At 30.1% G+C, this 15,525-nt stretch overlaps 1 protein-coding gene across 13 annotated transcripts in view; it reads right to left on the bottom strand.

Moving 5' to 3' along the window:
* LOC144840054 (coiled-coil domain-containing protein CG32809-like) overlaps nucleotides 1-15,525 on the bottom strand; it is a 98,081-nt gene that overhangs the window by 25,566 nt on the left and 56,990 nt on the right. For 12 of the 13 annotated variants that reach the window (XM_078695693.1, XM_078695692.1, XM_078695696.1 and 9 more), the window contains 2 exons: nucleotides 9,178-9,279; nucleotides 914-1,076 (listed from right to left, as the gene is read on the bottom strand). In XM_078695693.1, the coding sequence (XP_078551819.1) occupies nucleotides 914-1,076; nucleotides 9,178-9,279 (265 nt within the window). Of the gene's footprint in view, nucleotides 1-913; nucleotides 1,077-3,432; nucleotides 3,747-9,177; nucleotides 9,280-15,525 lie in introns of those variants that run through there. The other variant, XM_078695697.1, reaches the window with a different exon arrangement.

Consider the following 15,525-nt stretch of genomic DNA (forward strand, 5'->3'; position numbering starts at 1 on the left):
AATGTTTACTATAATGATGGTAATGTTAATGATAACGGTGATGTTGTTGATGATGATAATGGTAACAATGATACAGGAGTGGTGTTAATGAAAATTGTGTGGTGTTGATGATAATGTTAACAATACATTTTGTTACCATTATTATCAACACAACCATCATTATCATCATAATTTACCATAATCAATAACATTACCACTATTTGTGATCAGAACAACTATTTACATAATTAATTACCATTTTTTTTAAAGAGCAGCCTATATAGACTGTTTAGATTAGCCACTCATTTAAACATGGTTGAAAAAATGGTAATATGACGAGTACGGTAATGATATTAAATTACACCAACAACATCGCATGAACACTATGAGAATACCAATGACGTTTCACATGACTAACAAGTGAAATAATGATTGTACTATAATGACACATTTTCAAACAAAATCCTGCTCAATAGGAATGCAATGTACCATCAAGAGCACTCGATGGGTACCTGACAAAAGTGTCGCGTTCATACTCATGCTTAATCTGAGTGTAAAAGCTTTGAAAACTACCTATTGTTAGGGTATTAGTGTTCAATTCAATTATCGATCATTAACGTAATAGCTTAGTGATTAGCTTACAGGGGATTATTGTTGAAGCGCGTCAAAAGGTGTAAGCACACCAAATGTGGTCAGTCAAAAAGATTGCAGCAGTTTAGGACCCCATTTAATATAATCATTTTAAGTTTAGGTTGGGTATAACAAGTGTCTACTTAGCTGGTGAAATATCTGTACTTTAGACAAATATGTGTTTCAAAATTCAATACATTCCTTTCATTTCACTTGCTAAAACTAAACAATACAATAAAAATAAAAATCACAATAATAACCCTTTTGTTTAAAATTAAAGAGAATCAAAAAGAAATTAACGTACCCATAGTTTTTTCTCTTGACTTATTATTTTGTCTTCTTAGAACTGGTAGGCTTGCACGATAGTTAGAATTCCTAGTAAATCCGTGCTGAGCATCAGCCTCAGACCTTGTGTCCATATCATCATGAAATCCATTTCCAACGTTAGGTCGCCGAATCGGCAGTGTCTGATGGAAAAAATCAATGTGAACATCAAAGGATGTAATGCATTATTTCCACTCAAAGATGTTTCTATGTACTGTATTAATGTGTTTGTTTTAAATAACCTGTTTAAGGGTAAAATTATTCAAAAAGTATGAAAAAAAAAGACAACAAAAATCCAATTAGTCCAGATGGAAATTATCAATGAAATTAATTAACATACAACTAATATTAAAAATGATCATTTGTTAATAATTATCAATAATTAAATAAATTAAAACTACTTATTATTCATATAAAATATGTATAAAATATAAACATTCAAGCACATATTACCAGCACAAATATTGTTAATGATAAATAACTACACTAATAATATTCCTATTTAACATTATCATTAAAAACACAATGTTTAAACATTCTATTAAATTAATCATGATTTCAATAAATTAAATATGTTAAATATTTTAATATTAAAGGTAATTTCCGTGAAATCGATTAAAAGATGTACCACCTTGATGTAATAATATTATGCTTGCATGGTTAATTTTCCCTTACAATTGTTAAGCCCCAAGCATTGTATTGCAAGGGTTAGAAGTTTACCTACACATAAGAGTAATAAAGCAGAATTCATAATTTTCAAACAGATATCAAGAATGTAATTGGCACAGGTATTTAAACAAGACATTCAAAATCTGGTTAATAATTTTATTTTTGATGGTAAAAATGTACACATATGATGTTACATGATATATTAATAAAATACAGAAAGACATAATAAAAATTAATATTTATGGTACAGTAGAACGCCTATTAAGGGTATAACTTCGGGACCAATTTAAAGTTTAATATTGGTGATCCCTGAATAGGGGTGTAATTTTAGTATTAAACTCGATTAATGCTTCAATTTTAAATATCTAAGAATTTTATGACTTTATTTCAAATGAATATGTGTAATTTCAAAAGCTCTTAATGGTTTACTTACAAAATGTATGTAATCAAGCCTCATTGTTTTACACATGTAATTGAAACTGAAATCAGAATATTATGGCTTCTTTTCATTCAAGTTTGAGTTTTTAATTAAAATTGTAATATTAATGAGTGTATTGTGTTACATCATAGAGTCTACCTGATATTATATGATAATATTTATATCAGATATTCGAACCTGGATTTAGTCATAATCACGACCTTATTTCCAAATTCATTTTAATAACTCCCTTCAATTTGACAAGGAGGATAGTAATGAAAGATTTCATTTCACAATAGAGTTTCCAAAATGGCGGACAAACTTTGAGATATTCACTGAACTATTCCAAAAAAATATTTTTTAATTAAGAGCAATTAGTAAACAACTTTCAAACAGGATACAAAAAACTGTTTGATTTACAGACATTCTTAACATCAGAATTCCTAAATTGGTTACAAGCTATTTTTGGAGTATAATTAATGTTATTTTTACATGTCCTTTTTTATCTGTTATTGACAAAAAAAGAACTTCCTATAATTATAATAGATTTAAAGCATCAAAGACAGGTTTAAAGGTAGGTAGAATAATGACTAATTTTTTAAGAATAACAAATTAATCTGTAGATTTTTTATTATTATACTTGCTACAGCGTACATTATAAATTTGTGTTTATATTATACGTGTACCATAATAGGAAAATGTGTGCTTTGTTAATGTAATGCAATATATTCTGTTTCAATCTGTTCATATTGATTTCAAATGCATACCGAAGATATTTAATTAAAATAGAATATGAATTTAAACCTTATTACAAGAATAGTCTACTACTACACATTATTTTCACTGCGTTATTATTAGTTTAAACACCTTTATGAACATTTTCTAATTAGTCTAGGTATATATATTGTCTTGGTATCAATTTTGAAAAAAAACCTTAAGTATAAAATTCTGAAAATATAAATTACCAAAATCAAATTATCCCTGTGTAAATAAGAAAGAAAACAATATATATTTTTTAGTAATTACGTTTCATCTAAGAACAGTACAGTCTGAAAGTAAACATTTTTATTTTACCATTTTTACCATTACTAACCTGTGTAAATAAGAAATCTATATTTTAAATATAATTATTATTTTTTTCTATCAACACACAAATATTTGAATTGTTTATTTGAGAAAAAAGGATTTTTAAAAATATATCTAGTTTTTTCTTCCGTCAATAGCAATATTGATACAATCTACACTCGGCCTTCTATAGAGTCAAGTCTTAACTTCCTATCAAAAATTATATTTTTGTTCGTGCTCATTAATTCTTCGGATTGATGTGTTGCCGAGTACAACTTAAAGCCTACAGTATGCTAAGTAAAAACAGAAATTCTTTTAAGCTCTATGGAATAATGTATAATACTTACCGGCACTCAGTATTTAAAAAAAATATATATATATTTTCCAGGTGAGGTCAAACAATTGATGAAAATACTCTTGTAATAATCACAAGCTTGCTTGTCAATATACTCAAATCAATGGTAATGCCTTCTCATGATTATAGGCCAGTATTCAGAATAACCAAGCAGCGGTGAACTACAAAACCATATGACATTTTTGCCATCAATTTAAATATCCACCATTGAACGTGTACTACTTAAGGAAAACCAACATAACCTCTCCGCATAGCAATGATGTGTGATCTTACGGTTCACAGGGCTGCAGATCTCAACGTACGAAGCTATTCTAACTAATCACACAGGTTTTCCCACAATCAATGAAATGGGTGTTAAACAGTAGAAGCAGCAGCATCACCAAGTTGTATCACACATATTGTTGGATCAATTCAATACAATATCTACTGAATATATGATACACGGAACTGCAAGGCCGTTACAATATGCTTGTTTATTCCAAAGTGGCTCACTATGTATGTCTGCTATAAAATATTCCTGGCTATTTATTGGAAGAAGGGAGATTACCATTGATGATTAGCTAGACTATGTTACAAAAAAACAGGAGCTTTTAAAATAATGATGATGATCATGTACAGCATCAATACATCAAAATGCATTCCATTACATATTTTTCACTTAATTCTATATTAATTATTTAATCTTCTTCTATAAATGCATAATCAAATTTCATATCAAATTCTACTGCATTAAACTTCGCTTTGAGTTAGATTGAAATATAAAAATATATAGTATAGATATAAAGAAGTTCGTACATAAAAAAGATATTAAGCATCTTCAAAAAAACAATATTTAAAATAAAATAAATCATAAAAATTGTTTAAAAAAATTAAATGTGATATGAACAGTAAAAAATTAATCTTATATTTTTTTTGTTTTAATTAGAAAAATTACTGAATTTTGCTCTATTCTGTAGAAAATGTCTGCAATTTTCTAAATATAAAAATTTTCTTTAAATAAATTATTTTATAATGAATTAATTGGTAATTACTTTTATATTGATCTATATAATGGTCTGACTTTTGCAAATATTGTATGCTTATTATGTAACATTTTGAATGGCAATTGTATGCATATTGTTAGTGACAGTCTTAATGAAATTCTTATTTAAGTAGCCATGCTCACATTGTAATGATTTAAATAATCAATGTTAATTAGGCTAATTGACTGTGGAATCATTTAACATACAATTAAGATGCTGCGATGTTTAACTCATGAATATATAATTTTACATTTCATTTTTTAATATTTTATGCCTAATTATAATTGTTATTATTTTAGTACAGATTGAATGATTATACCTTTTGTAACAAGACACTAACTTTAATATACAGATATTACTAGGATTTATCAATAGTAGTAACTTAACGATACGTACCTTTAATAAAAATGTAAATTATTTATTTTTATAAAAATTTGTAAGTATATAGAAAGTAATCTTTATTAAATAAAAACATACTAACCATCCTACCTAACTAATTTTTAAAGTTTGTTGAGATTTATTTCATACTTTCTTTTAAATTTGCATTTTAGATATATTTTTATGAATGAAAAAAAAAATCAAAAAATATCTGCATTTGATTTATAAGCTATGCTGATTCAAAAGAGTTTTTGATTGAAACCCATTTTGAATCCCTGCACAAACAGGAATAACTGTTAGTGTTATATGTATAGTCAACTGATGTATTATATGTATACTAATTAGGTGATCATTTAGAATAAAATTATCACCTATTGTTATTGTATAAAATCTTTATTGGTTATCCGCAACTTAGTTGCAGGATAACCCATGTGATTGTAAATATCTTTTTTCATCTTCTTTGTTATTCTTCTTTCTTTCCCGGATTTTTGTGACCAGCATATCTCTATTGCTTGTGAACATAACTTTGTATAACTTGGTAAAAAGATTGACATTGAAGTGTAGATGTGCAGCCAAGCTTTTGGACGATGTCAGATCCGCGTTGCGTAAGTTGCGCGCGATTTTATGAAATTCTATAACTGATCATAACTTTAGAACCAACAAATATTGTTTCATGAAACTTAATAAAATTATAATTCATATCATGGGTCAACTTTCTATGGATTAAAAATGGCATGTTTTACAAGAAGTTACGCGCGCATGCGCATTTAAAGTTTTAAAATGCGCAAAATTAATTTCTAATCAACTTTCTACGCTGATCATAACATTTTAAGCATGTCAAAAATTCCCGCGCGCGCGAAAAAAAATACGCGTAAGGTGCGCACGGAGTACGAAAATCATGTTTTTTTCTCTTGAATTGTGATTTTCTAGCCTTTCCTAGTCATTTTTAAAAAGATTAAAATCATTTCAAATTAAAATAACGTCATACGAACACGTTGATTTAGACCATTTGCGCGCGTTTTAGATGCGAAAGTTACAACATATTGTCAAAATTATGCCTATTTTTAATCTATTATAGCTCCTCAGGATCATCCACGACCCCCAATTTTTTAATTTTAATATGTAAGCAGATATGTTGTAGATATGAATTCATGCAGAATCTTTACCACTCGGATGTTATGACGTCATCGTATGGCCACACGAATGTAAAATATAGGATTTTTTACTCTTTCGTTATTGCTTATCACATTCAACAAAGCGCATCTCGCTTATACGTATTCCATTTCCCCCGAAATTATAATATTGTCAACGTCAATCAACTATCTTTAGCATGAATTAAAAAATTTTAATTTTTATGACGTCATCATGTCTAAAAACGTAAATAACTTGGGTTACTTGTTTTCATCTTTACAGTAAATTTCAATCTGTTATAGCTCGTCAGATTAAAAAGTGATAATCATGATTAAAACGTTTTCTGGAAGCTATTGGATTGTAGATACGAATTGATGTGAATATTTTACCAATCAGATGTTGTGACGTCATCATATGGCCAGTTGAATTCAAAAAGTCATATTTTCATCTCTTGCGTAAAAGTTCATTGCGTTTAAACAAGAGCGCATCTCACTTTTACATACCCAAAATTCTTCAAATTTGTTTTAATGTAATTATTTAGATAATTATCTTCTAAAATTGTTATCTTTATATGTCAATTTAATGATTTCATCGTGTTAATAATTGGATTTAAAAGATGGGTCTCGTAATTTTGTCTATGATCACTGTATATAACATATACAGTTTATTCTGTAAAATACTGTAATATGGTGTATGCTACATAATAGGTACAATTCAGCACTGTAAACATTCTTAATTCATGTCATAGGATGGCATAATAATTGAGTTGAGGTTCATATAGTTATAAGTATGTGCATGTTGCGTTTGCGCGGATAACCCGAACTCGTCAAAGTGACGAGTTCAAATCTAGTTTATTTTTTTTCTTTTTATTCTTTCTGTACACTTTTTGTGTAACAAATATTTCAAAAAGTTTAATGTCAATGATTACCAAAATTTCACAATGTCTTTTAAATACTTTAACTTAGCCATAATAAGCTTTTCAGCGTGATCACTCATCCGTGACGTCATTTATACGCCATTTTGCGAAATCACATTATCAATCATATCTCCATAATTCATTATCACATATTAATGAAATTCACTAAACGTAAACTTCAGGTCAAGGGTAAAAATATTAGCAAATAAAAACACATGCGCACGTAGGGTCATGCGCGTGAAATCGCGCGTTAAAAAATTTAAAACGCTCAAAATTAAGTTTTGATCAATTTAGAGCATGAATTAGGCCATTTGCGTGTTTCAAAAAATTACTGCGCAAAAACACGTTTTTGCGCGTGCGTACATAGGAAGCGTAAAAAATAAAATTGTTTTGTACAAATTGCATTCTACTCATCTTCCTTAATACATTCACCAAATTTGAGTCCATTCCGACTTAAAATAACGCTATATGAGCACGTTAAAAATGACAAAATGCGCACATTAATTGTACCAAAGTGCTAAAAATGGTAAAAAATAAGGCCTTTTTAAAATGAATATAACTCTTCAGAATGGAAGATGACCCCCATTTTTTTTAACTTATTATGGAAGTTAATGAGTTGTAGATATAAATGTATATACACATTAGACGTACAAAATGGTATGACGTCATCATTTGGCCACATGAATTTTTAAAATAGGGTTTTTTCCCACTTTGTCATAGACCACCATATTCAACAGACCGCAAGTCGCTTATCTGTGCTCGATTTTTTAAAAATTTTTAATATATTCTACCTCAACCAATTATGTTAATCATGAGTTGCCAATATTTTCATTTTGATGACGTCATCACGTCTTAAAATTTGAATAACGGTGGTTACGTAATTTCACCTACAACGTATAGTTGAATACCTTACAGTTCTTCTGAATTAAAGTTGACCTTGATGTTTATAACTTATTATGATAGCTGGTGAAATGTAGATATGAATGCATATAAAAATTAAGCCTATCGAATGTTATGAAGTTATCATATGGCCAGTTGAAGTTAAAAAGTATTTTTTTCATCTCTTTCGTCAAAGTTATACACATTTTAAAGAGCGCGCACCGCACTTCTACGTACCAAATTGTCTTCCAATTGTTATATTTTATTGCTCAATTCATTATCTTTCGATATTGGTATCCACAAGTTTATTTTGATAATGTCATCAGTGCCAAAAACTTAGAACATGATGTGTGTCCGTAATTTCACCAATGCTACACTGTATATAGATATACAGTATATACTGTACATAATGTATATGGCATATAATAGGCACAACTAAGCACTATAAGCGTATAATAGGATGGCATACATCAACATTTTCCGATTGTATGTTAACATACGTGCATGTTTAAAAAATATTAATGTCAATAAATTTATAAAAATGATCACCTATAATTCGTCAAAGTGACGAATTAAATTCTAGTTAAATCTATTGAAATTGTAATTTCATAAAATAAGAATTCTATTATCAATGATTATTTGAATCTCAATTCATAAATTAATTCTCTAGATTTAAATTATCCTTGTGTGAGCATGTGCAGAAAACCTGATGATGAATCTTCTAGTTAGAATGTTTATATTGGACACATTCGTTAGGTGGTTATCTTGTGATACTATAATCAAAATACTCCTGGGATCGATGGGAAATTGGCAAAGATAAAGTATCATCTTCAAATATTTTGAGGCAGTTAGTGATTTATGATAATTTTAAGGATCATATTAAAAACCAAATACACCTTTCCCAATTATGGTTGTTTTCCATCTCTCCAGTACTTGAGAGATAGCTAATTGGCAGTGTAATTGTTTCAAAATATTTAGTATATAAAAATAAGGACATAACATGAAGATTAGAACCACATAAATCAGAATATTTGTTTTAATTCCTTTTCTTGGTAAAAGTTTTGCATACAAAGATTGTGTAATTTTTTCTCATGTTCATACACTCAGCAAAATGTATGATAGGAGATGTAATGCAGCCATATCATGTGTTATCTCTTCATGGTGACTCACCTTTTGAGCTGTGATTGAATTGGCTCTTTGGTAAATTTAAAATAAAACTTTACTGCACAATGAAATGTTAAGCTCTGTCTACACTATCAGACTAGTTTGACAAAAAAGTGTGATGTGCCCAAATATGGTAGTAATATGACGTCATCATATCCACATCACATTTTTTTTGCCACATAAAGTTTGATAGTGTAGATAGAGATTTAGACAGGTGTTGTCAAGTATCAGTTAACACATGACTTACTTTTGGATGTTGGAGTGGAACATCATCCGGATGTGACTTTTTTAAGTACTCCATAAATCGTTCCCGATCCTCTCGTGTTCGACTTGGCTTGTGAAGAGTCGGCTGAAAATTAAAATAAACAATTTTTTCCATAACATATGTTAGTTTTTGAAATGAGAACATATTGTTAATTTCTTCTTTGATGTAACCATATCAGGAATATAAGAAAACTTGAAAATAACAGAATAAATCATATTAATGGATGTCTTGAAATGAAATTGTCCATCAAGACATTTTCTACCAGCTTTACCATTAATCAATTATTTCTTGATATTTTCATATCAATGTTTTTTCTGAAGGTCAATACATATTTCTGAATGCTAATTGAACATTCTATGTTGCAAAAATCTTGATACATGATGAATTATTGTGGAGATGTGAAAAATTGTATTTTCTTGATAGCTAAATCTAGCTATTATACAAAACTATGATGATACAAAATATGCTGTGTAACCAATGATATTTTATATAGCCAAAGGCTGGATGTCAAACTGCAATGTTATCGCAGTTCAAAAAGTGATTCTCCATGGAGAGGGAACCAACAAGATGGCGGCTGCAATGGACTAATTAGATATGCCCTACGCAATACGCACTACTACGCCTGTGTTGAGCCTATCTGCGTGAGAACGATACGCAACGCAGCGTATAAGCGCGAACGCATTCTATATGATCCTCGTATACAAAAATGCTAGATTACCAAGAAATTATTTACTCTATTGCGATTAACAATATATTTAATTTTATAAAAACTTAACTGTGTGCTTTGACAAGAATATGTGTTGTAATTTCTGTGGTCTTAATGTATTATATTAGATTATTATTTTTTATATTAAATAATGTTTTTGAACACATTTACGGCCGCCATCTGGTTGGTTCCCCCTCCTGTTGGAATTACTTTTCAGTCTGGAGTATGCCCTCTAGCCTTCGGCTTATTACATCTCTCTGTGTGTAACTGAAATCTTGATAACATTGCATGATAGCGAGAGCAACAACATAGTTTTGTCACAAGTGCCCTCTATAGTATTATAGACATATACATTTTGAGTTTTGATTAATATTAACATGTTGTTAATGTCACTGAAGGAAATATAATATTACGGTGAAAAAAGTTTGAGTTGAAAAATACATGTTGAAAACAATGATATTTAAAAAAAATAAATTTACACATATCAATGCTCTTGTTGATAGAGAGAGGTTACAAAACATTTGTAGTATTATATGTTAAGAAATTGCGAGCCGCCAGTCTTAACCAGTTCACTATGGTAAAATAGAGCTTTTTTTGGATATTGAATATAAATCAGGTCATCCTAATTTTCTAGTCACATGATTGCTACCTAGAATTTCAATAACATTTTCCATAAAATTAGCAAGAGATGGTATGTGGGTAGTATCAAATTGTAAATAATATTGAAATTCTAATATTAATTCAGATCAGCTATCATGGTATGACAAGACTATAAATATGCAAAAGATTAAAGGAAGATTCAAATTGTCTCTTAGATGAATAAATGAATTGGATATTTTGAGGTGATAAAGGTTTTATGAGAACCACGTAGCAGTGCAAATTTATCGATGATATATAGGCTTCCTTCTAGGGCTTTGTTTTTTTTTTACATAAAAAGAACAATAAAAACATTATGATATCAACTTAACCTCTGAGAGAATTACAGTAAGTTTATATTTATTATAAACATTCACAGAAAAATACTGATAACATAATAAAAATATTTGCAACTAAAGCATATTTTGATAATTGACCATGATACAAAATATTGAATTCAGTGATAATTACAAATATGAAAAACACCTAGAACAATAGTAGATCATTTCCGGTTTAATTCAGATAAATCAATAGCATTCAATTAGAATAATATTAGCAACAGAAAAAAGACAATAGATGCAATAATGAATTGTTTATTATACACAGATTGCTAATAAAAGGCCATGTTTGAGTTTTAGTTTTATTTATGGTTTATTTTATAAAAATTATTTGTAAATAAATTCAAGTTGAGATGCAAATACGTAATTTTACCATTATTATAACTGCTGGAGTGGGCTGAATTGAAACCATTTCAATTCAAGTAATAATATTCAGAATGTAAAGTGCAATTATAAAGTTCCTTTTCGTTTTCTAGTAAGCATTGCAATAACTTTATCATGATATGGCATGCCTTTTAGGCAATCTGGCCAACATTTATTAGTATTTGTTAATAAAGGAAAAAGGAACAAATTTTGTGTGGAAACAAAAACAGCAAGAAGTTGAAATGACGTAATCTTATTTCAATCTACAGACAAAATTAACAAAATAGCTTCAATCACATCTTCTAACCAGACAGATCACAATTCATAAATGTATTTTAAGTACCTGGTTTGATAAAGGTTTTAGTTCAACGTAAGGTAGAAAAATGTTATTTTCTTAATAGAATACTAATACCATCTACTTTGGAAAATCTATGTCAGATCTAAAGAGAACTAGGCTGGTTCAACAATAAAGACATCATTGTATGCACACATCCATTTGCAGACTTCTCAAGTATCCTAGAGAGACATTGCCTTGAAGTTGCAAACATTGTCCAGAAGTCTTCTTCAGGATTGTGAAATCTCTAGGATTGTGAAATCTCCAGGATTGTGAAGTCTCTATGATTGTGAAGTCTCCATGATTGTGAAGTCTCCAGGATTGTGAAGTCTCAAGGGATGTGAAGTCTCCAGGATTGTAAAATATCCAAGATTGTCTGGGTCTTCAATATATATATATATATATAGTTTATCTTTTCAATTAATTAAATTTCAGTATATCACCGGGCGGTTTAGAATTAATGTTCTGTGCCTGATGTGTTTATATAATTATATATAAATCCAAAGGCAAAATACTGAAAAAATGACAATGCTGTGGATATCAGTGGCTGGATCTCAACGGAGATACTAAAAAAAAAAAAGCGAAAAGCTAAATCAAAACGATAAAGTAAAACAGCCAGAAAAGTTAGCAGAGCTTTCGGGCAACACTAGCCCTTCATCAGTGCAAGTGAAGGTACTTGGACAAGATAGATATCAGGCAAGCTCTGCCTGAGTGGACAGGAATAAAAGAAATATATATCTATTTTCCAATTTTCTAACCTATGGAAATCTTTATCAATCTTTTTCATTCTATCCCATATACACTGAAATATTAGAGCGTGAATAGCATCTTCTTATCACTAATAATAACAGTAATTAATTAATTTCAAGTGTAAAATCTGATTAGAGATTTGAAGAAATGCATAGGTCTATTAATCAAATTAATGACAAAGCAAATAATTTATAATAATATTGTGTGGCTTTGTAACTTGCTGAATATGTTAATATGAATAATTGGTGAAATTTTTAATTTTATTTGGTAGGGAGGACAGAAGGAGGAGATGAAAGAAGAAGGGAAGAAGGAGAAGGGATGGGGGAGATTAGAGAAAAAGGTAGAGGATGAAAAGGCTGATATAGGGATAAGAGAAGGTTGAAAAAAGAGAGAGATAAAGAGGAAAGGCATGCAGTATTTTGGCATACTGTATTTGCTAAAAGATAGTTAGAAAGGACTTTTAAAATGTGTAACATAAAGAAGAATAGTATATGGGAATGTGCACAATGCACATACATTTTCAAACTTAGGCCTTTAAGCAGATAATTGAAAATACTTATCCAAATCAAAATGAACACACTGATTGAATTTTTAAAAATATCTTCTATATAATACTGGCTTAGAAATCTGAACTAAATTCGTATCTCAGGTATGTTCTAGTAAAAATGCCTAATGGATGTGGACAAGAATTGTTCACTAAGTTAAGAAGTTAAAAATGCAGCAGTGAGAAAAGCTCACTACCAAGAGAGACAGATTGACATAAATATGTTTGCCACTCACAGTAGTAAATGTTCACAGACAACTACAGCATTAAAATGTTTTAATTGTTACAGCAAAAAGCATATAAGTTCATATAAAGTAACATTTATATGAAAATATCTAGAGCCAGACTTGCAAAACTTGCACATTCACTAAGCCAATGTCAAATTTCACACATTTTGGCCTATTTGGTATTTGTCTTAACTAATTTAATTCCAATCTTGACCACGCGGCCAGGGAAAGGGGGTGGGGGAGGAGGGTGACACCAGGATATCTAGATCTTCTCGCCAGCATTTGAGAGAAGGGAAAAAAACAGTTTAACCTAATTTAAGGTAACACACTACATATTATGTAAAAATAAATACTATATGGACCTATTGAAACATTTTTATCGTCTAAAAAATCGTCACAATCGAATAATTTTAGCGGCCTGCTATAAATCTCAACATGCATCGCACGCGGATTGATATTTTCATATTGTGATGTAATACAACCACTTAGATCGATTGTGTGAAACGGTAAACAAATAAAAGAACCATAACTTTTCAGCGAAAATACCATGCCAATTCTATTCTATTCTGCCTAACTTAACTAAGCTAGGCTTAGAAAGTCTACGAGAACTTTTGACACGAGCTACTAGGTAATGCAACCAAAACGACATGGATTAACCAATTTATCTTGTCTTTAGACAAGAACAGTTGTTAACAAACAAACTGTACCAATTTAATTTCAATGCAACTTTCAAACCAGGTGAGAAACGAAACGATACTAAAACACAGAAACGGGTATGATCTACACTCTTTAATTTTTCATATAAAGATATTGTGGAACCATGTCAGGTCAAGTTCAATATTGAATATTGTGGCAGGCTATAGGCGCTTGACCTTTGACAAGATCGCCTAAAATTTATAAATTAAACTTATGATACATATTATTCTATATAATAATTATAAGATTTATACAGCGCTTGTGAAAAACCATGAAAACATATTAACCTTACACCTAAATACTATTGATAAATTTGACAAAAACCTAAATAAAAAAAAGAACAAATCGAACCCACATCACTGCTTCCGTTTACCAGCAATTAAGGTGCATAGACCAGCCAGTACATAACTCACACGTGTTCTCAGTGATGTGGGTATCTAGCTAAACAAATTAAATCTTACAAAATGCCAAAAGCAGCCCACAGCAGATGTGTCTTAAGCGCACTCTTGAAAACATCAGTAGACTTGCTTGAATGAATGTGTAAAGGTAACCGATTCCACAGACGAGGAGCTGAAACAGAAAAAGACATATCACCCCATGAACGTGCAGATCTGGGCTCAACAAGGAGAAACTTGAATTTTTATATTCAGAAATAGCCGCTCCATAATCTCTTTGCTTTTCTTCTTTATATCTATATCTTTATGTTATGAAATTTATACTAACAAATATCATTTTTAAAATTAATATTATAATCATAACAATTATTAAAAATATGTTTACAATTATATGGATTAACCAAAACGACATGGATTAACCAATTTATCGCATGACAATCTAATTGATATACAAGATCATTACAACCAACTTGCTATCTATAATAACGCTGAACATCAATTCAATATAGACTTTGACACACCTACACTAATGTAATCAAACACTGTATACTCACTCTAACCAATATTTCAATATAGTCGTTATCTCGGGACCATTCTATAACAACATTTTAGTAGCCAACTACTTGTCCACCCAAAAGACCAAGTTGACAAATTAAAAGTGGCTAATTGCGTCTACGAAATTCCATGTGCTAATTTTGATCACACTTACATTGGAGAAACGAGTCGTTGTTTTGGCACAGGATTAAAAGAACATAGAAAAGGTAACCCAACAGAGAAGAAACTCTCGTCAATCACATCAAGAATCAGAAAAGGAACTGAGAAAATCAGCTATAGCAGATCATGCCGTCCAGTTAAACCACACCATAGACTGGACACAACCTAAAATCATCGACAGGAAACCAGATGTAAACAACCGACGCATCAGGGAAGCCATCTGGATCCGCCGACGAGGAAACCAAATCATCAACAGAGACGAGGGCGCCCACCAACTCAGTCACGTGTATGACCCTGTCATTAAACAGAATAGGCCCTCTAGAGGTCAATCTGTTTGACGATAGATCGTCATTATTTCTGAAGAAGCTGTCCAATCAGGACAGCGAAACTGTCAAGGTTAGTTTACTAATTGTTGGTTTGAAAAAAAGAACATTTCAAATAACTTGTTACTACAAACCAGATGAACATTTTCAATCAATTTAATTATTGATAATAAATATTTATTAACCAAATAAAAAATATCCACATAAATTAAATAATCTAAAAAAATATCAATATCTATAAAAAAACATGAAAAAAATGTATATCTCGCTCGCATACAAAATAGCGCGACTGCAAAAAAACTTG

Source organism: Antedon bifida, chromosome 4, assembly GCF_963402885.1.
Source record: "Antedon bifida chromosome 4, ecAntBifi1.1, whole genome shotgun sequence".
Taxonomy (NCBI): Eukaryota; Metazoa; Echinodermata; class Crinoidea; order Comatulida; family Antedonidae; genus Antedon; species Antedon bifida.